This window comes from Choloepus didactylus, chromosome X (genome assembly GCF_015220235.1).
Source record: "Choloepus didactylus isolate mChoDid1 chromosome X, mChoDid1.pri, whole genome shotgun sequence".
Taxonomy (NCBI): Eukaryota; Metazoa; Chordata; class Mammalia; order Pilosa; family Megalonychidae; genus Choloepus; species Choloepus didactylus.
The window spans coordinates 22,194,868-22,201,058 of NC_051334.1; the positions used below are offsets into that span (position 1 = coordinate 22,194,868).

Here is a 6,191-nt window from a genome sequence, read left to right on the forward strand (position 1 = left end):
CCTCCCTCAGCAGAGGTCTCCACTTGTCAGAGTTATTTCGGCTAGCTCCTTCTAAATTCTTTTAGCCCTAGCGGAAAACTTAGCAGTGGTTTTCCTGGAGAGTTTGGTGTTTTTCTCGTGCTGGGTGGCAGAACGTTTTCTTCTTGTTCTTCAGGCTCTGGGCGGCTAGGTCTTGCTGGTCCGCATCTGAACTCCCACTGCTGGTGCCCGAGCTCTCGTCATCCGACCTTTGCTATCACTGGACATCTTGATGAAATTATTACTTGTACAACTCGGCCACCCGCCCGGCCCGCTCGCGCATCGCTACCATGTAGGGGGAAGGAGAGAGAAAACAAAACCTTCCTTAAGGAAATGGAGACAGCTGAGTGGGCGGGAAAGGGGGGAGGATAAAAACCAAGCGGAGAAGGCTCTGGCCAGTGAATGGGGCAACACTGAAAGCCGGATAGGGGTGTGCAGTGCCACGCTCTGGCCGGAGGGTGGCACCGCCCAGCGCCTTCGGCAAAAAAAAGGGGAGGGGCGAGGGTGCGAGTTCCCAGAGAGGCGGCGGGGACGCAGGCGACCCCCGCGCGCTGTCTCTCCAGTCATTCTAAATCCTGCAAGTTCTTTGATTAGGATAATTTCCAGGAATATGAGATTCAACTCCCAGCATCATCTTATTAGAGAAATGAAATTAAAACAGATGTCTAGAGGAGTGAAGACTGCGGAAAGGAGATGTAATAGCACCCAATAACATATTGCCTGCGGAGACCATATGGAGAGAAGCAATGAACCCAAATAAAATTGTGCCTTAGTGCTCCCGTCTTAAGGGCTATCTCAGCCTTGTGGGGCCTGCTAAACTTGGGAATGCCTCCCTGGACAAGGTCTTAAAAATTTTGAGGACAATCAGAAGGAAATTTCAGGCAACAAGTGACAGTCAAAGGATTTAACAATTCCTTATTCCCTTGAAAAGAAAAATAAACAAAGCTAAACAATACTCCGATTACTTGCATTGCTTTCAACAAAGTCCTTGCACTGCTAACATCCCTAACTAGGTGGTTTGGCCTGAATAACGAAGGGGTCTGATCTGCAGCTTACAGTCAAACCCCTGTAAGGACCACCAGCCACCCATTCCAGCAAAAGGAAGGCGATATTCTGACCCATTTTATTACTTTCCCCAAGGCAAAAATTAGGGTCCCATGGTAACATGTTATTGTGAAAATAATTAACAGTGCTGAATGGTGTGTGAATGTGGTGGAAAGGGGAAGTTTACAGTCATGTATGTCACCAGAAGGAAAGCTGGAGGTTAAAACACGGAAATGTATAACACAGTGTATCTTGTGATGCACAATGTCCATGATTAACTGTACAAATATTAAAAAGTTATTTCATGAACTAGAACAGATGTATGGCACTATTATAAGCAGTTAATAATAGACGGATATATGGGGAAAATGTATCTATTGCAAACTATGGACTATATTTAGCAGTAATACTTCAGTACTCTTTCATCAACAGTAACAAATGTACCACACCAACACTATGGGTCAACACTTTGGGGGGCAGGGATAAGGAGTCTGGGAGGATTATGGTTTTCTTTTTCCTTTTTATTTCTTTTCTAGAGTAATGAAAATGTTCTAAATTTGATTATGGGGCTGTATACACAACTATGTGACGATACTGTGAACTAGTGATTGTATGCTTCAGATGGTTTCTATGCTCTGTGAATATATCTCAATAGAATTTCATTTAAACATGAATTTTTTAGAATTAACATGAACAAGGATTTCTCTGTCAATTTAACACATGTCAAAAAGAATAAGTACACAGGATTCTTAAACATAAAGGGTTTAAATAAGGGACTGGCAGGTGGTATTTATTTTCACTCAGTGCACAAATGCAATCTATGTTTCAAGAAAAGTCAAACATTGTCTCATCTATACCTATGTAGTGCCAAACTTTCTTAATATACGTTTAGGGATTATCCAGAGGATTCGTGTCAGTTTCCAGCTCCTTATTTTTCCTTTTAAATGGAATCAGACAGATAAGCCTAGACTATCCTTAGAGTTGGCCTTTATTCAAGGTAAAAAAAAAAGAAGTCCACAATTTCAGAATTTCAAGACAAAAACATATTCACTGCAGCAGCCTCAAGATTAACATGCAGTAGTCTCAAATTAGTCACCAGTTTATGCCTTTCCAACTTTCAAAAGTCTTTTTAGCAGCAAGTAAGATTGAGTCCTTTTTCTCGGATTCATATTAAGAGAATCTACAAACTGAGTTACGCCCCAATTTACCTCAGCTCATTGGGCCCAGCAAGGATATTCCTAATCTTTATTAATCCGAACTGAAACCCCACATATTCCTTCTGAACTACACCATTACGTCACTAGTTAGTCTCTGCATCCATGACGCTCTGCCCTTACACAAGGCAATTACAGTAGCATTGGTTGGTTTAACTGAATTATATACAGAATTACTTGATCAGTGCCAATTGTCCAGTCTTTCCCACCAGAAAGGAGAGGGCCAGTGAAGCACCTACTGACCTTTAAAACAATGCAGGACATCACAATGGAACTGGCAAAGAGAGGGATTACAGGGATTCCAAGTCCACTGAGGACTATCAGCGTAAATATACATGGTAGTGAGAAGTGGAGGACCCAAACACAGTCTATCACAAGTCCAATTTTTCCCAAATGGCATACCAGGTATGCAGTAAGTTGTGTACTTCTCAGCCAGCTGGCACAGTCTTGCACCTCAGGCTTTCCCGGAAAAACTGACGAAGGGGGTTAATTTGGGGAAAGTAGGCTCATGATCCCAGTCATCTTTAAGAGCAATCACTGCCAGAAGGAGCAGGATCAGGGGAACCAAACTAGGAAATGAGAAATCATCTAGAAACCTAGATAATCATGGAGTCTCAAATTGTTATCCTCAAGTTCCCTTCTCCTGCACATATTCAGCATTTTCCAAGCCTTCACCCAATATTTCTCCCTTTTTTGGTTTGTTTCCCCATATGGCCAAATGTGTTGTACATTTATTTTCCCTTTGATAAATTATAAAGCAATGACACATGGTTCTAGATTAATTAGTAGATTATCATCAAGTGATTCCCGCAATACACTGCAAATACAATGTTCTGAAAATTCTCATTTCAGAACCCTATGTCTGCATATTTGTCTTTCTAATCTAGATTTCTTTTCTATCTCAAGCCAGGAAGGGGGGAAACTCTATTTTCACTTCTTTCCCCTGTATTTAGGAAAAAACAGATTTAGCACTTCTTATTACTATCTCATTAGGTCCCTTCTGGTGGATATGAATCTATCTCATTTATTGGCTAGATCTTTACATACATATTATCCTTATCCACCCCTTGATCCTGACCACCATGGAAGCAGTAGGTGATGAGGGGACAGAATCAAGGATGAACTTCAAACCAGAGTGGTAAGCATGTGAGCTGATGCTGGGGCTATAGTGGGAAGGAGATTTGAGGGGCTATCCATTTCAATAATCTAGAGCTGCACTGTCCCATATGGCAGCCATTAGCCACATCTGACCATTTAAATTTAAACCTATATTAATTAAAATGAAATAAAATTTAAAATTCAGTTCCTCCATAGCACTCACCACCTTTCAAGTGCTCAACAGCCACATGTGACTGATGACTACCATACTGGACAGCATAAATATAAACCTTTCCATCATTACAGAAAGTTATACTATACAGTGTTGATCTAGAGACTGAGAATTTAACTAATACCCATATGCAGCAAAAGATAAGACCTTGGGACACACACACACACACAAATACATACACAAACACACAAAGCCTATAGGGAATAGACGGATTTTTAAAACTCCATGCACTAGGCTGAGGAAATCCCAAGAAGCCTATTTGTCTTGGTCTCGGTTCTCAGCAGGAAAAATAGTCTCCCTGGAGAATAAGGAATAAAGTAAAGAATACCATAAGGAAACAATCAGGCACATCTAGAATGTGGGTCATTCTGTAAGACAGCTCATCTAGACTCTTCAAAAAAGTCGAAGTCATGAAAAACAAAAAATGACTAAGTTGGGGGGGACCATTCTAGATTAAAGGAGACTAACAAGATACTATAAAACACAATGTATAGAGTCTGAGCCCGAGGCACCCGGCTAAGCTACACCTGCACTCCGGACCCCAGAAACTCTCCCTGCAGGCGTTTACTGCAGCTGTTTATGAGCATGCGGTGATACTGCCTAAAGCCACGCTGACAGTTCTGTCCCATGAGGAGGCATTGGCTCTCATGAACCAAAATCTGGACCTTTTGGAGGGAGCGATCACATCTGCAGCAAAGCAGGGTGCACATATTATTGTGACTCCAGAAGATGTGATTTATGGCTGGAACTTCAACAAGGAAATTATCTATCCATACTTGAAGGATATCCCAGACCCTCAAGTAAACTGGATCCCTTGCAACGATCCCAACAGCAAAACCTATTCATGGGTGAAGATCAATTCAGTACACCCAAGAGGCCTGAGATGGTGACTTTCGACACCACCTTCGGAAGGTTTGGCATTTTCACCTGCTTTGATATTCTCTTCCGTAAGCCTGCGGTTACCCTGGTGACCTGGACACCATTCTCTTCCCGACAGCATGGATGAATGTTTTACCACATTTGTCAGCTGTCGAATTCCACTCTGCCTGGGCGATGGGCATGGGAGTCAATTTCCTTGCATCCGAGATACATTATCCCCCATATAATATGACAGGAAGTGGCATCTATGCGCCCGATTCTCCAAGAGCATTTCATTATGATATGAAGACAAAGGAGGGAAAGCTCCTCCTTGCACAGCTGGATTCCCATCCACGCCGCTCGGGCACAGTGAACTGGACCTCTTATGCCAGTGGCATAAAAGCACTCTCAACGGGGAACCGGGAGTTTAAGGGCCTTGTCTTTTTTGATGAGTTCACCTTCGTGGAGCTCATGGGAAGCACTGGAAATCACACAGTTTGTCAGAAAGATCCCTGCTGCCATCTAAACTACCAGATGTCTGAGAAGCGATCCGATGAAGTTTATGCCCTAGGGGCATTTGATGGACTACATACTGTTGAAGGAACCTATTATCTACAGATTTGTACTCTGTTAAAGTGTAGAACAACTGATGTAAGGACTTGTGGTGACTCTGTTGAAACTGCTTCTACCAGATTTGAAATGTTCTCCCTCAGTGGCAATTTTGGCACCCAATACGTCTTCCCTGAGGTGTTGCTGAGTGAAATTCAGCTTGCACCCGGAGAATTTCAGGTGTCAAGCAATGGACGCTTGTTCAGCCAGAAGCCAACATCAGTGCCTGTCTTGACAGTGACGCTGTTTGGGAGGGTGTATGAGAGGGATTTGACATCAGATGCTCCAGCAGGCCTCACAGCAGAAGCACTCAGACTGATGATAACTGTTATAATATCTACTATGTCCTCATTAAGTTGGTAGAATATTTACATTCTCCCTTTCCCTCTCTCTTGTATCAATCATTTTTATAAGGATGGATGCCAGAGGAAAAAAGAATGAGTTTGAATTTTTTGATCCTGGTCTCAGGTATAAGTGAATTACTAATATATATTTCTCTTTATTCAGTTACACACATACACATAGACACCTGATGATATACACCGGATGAACAGGAACAATATTTTGAAAGGTAAAATCTGCAAAATGAGAATAACAATTGTAACCACTTCTTAGTTATTTTGGTGAGAATTAAGTAAATAAAAATTTAAAGTGCTTGGATATGTTCCTGCTCATGGAATTCACTTGATATATGTTAGTTATTTCAGTTACACATGACAGTAACAAGAAAACCAATTGTGATGTATTTATTGCCAAAATTATATTACCTCTTATTGTTTAAAGTGCATACATTTGCTAGTGGTTGATCCCCAGAGTATTTCAATTAGAAGATCGATGAAATCAACACAAGCTGATTGGCTTCAGAAGGAAGTCTAGCACTGATATATAACAGAAGGCAGTTGGTTTGTCTCAGGGCCCATGAGAAGGCCTTTACATTTTGGGTGTGTTTTTCAGAAGCGAGTTGGTCCCTGTCGAGGACTTTGCCTTTCTTACCAGCCTATAGGCCTATTAATAGGATGACTCTAAGGTGGAGGTGTCAAATCCAGCCTATTGCCTGGTTTTTGCATGGCCTGTGAACTAAGAAAGGATTTTACATTTTTAAATGGTTGAAAAAAAAT

General features: G+C 41.8%; 1 protein-coding gene across 1 annotated transcript; it reads left to right on the forward strand.

Annotated features, from left to right (window-relative positions):
* The first annotated feature begins 250 nt into the window (after nt 1–250).
* LOC119523372 (pantetheinase-like) lies at nt 251–5,436 on the forward strand. The gene is given in 4 exon segments (XM_037822125.1): nt 251–595; nt 4,152–4,431; nt 4,434–4,577; nt 4,580–5,436. Coding segments are annotated over 4 exon segments (1,626 nt in total).
* The last annotated feature ends 755 nt before the right edge of the window (nt 5,437–6,191 follow it).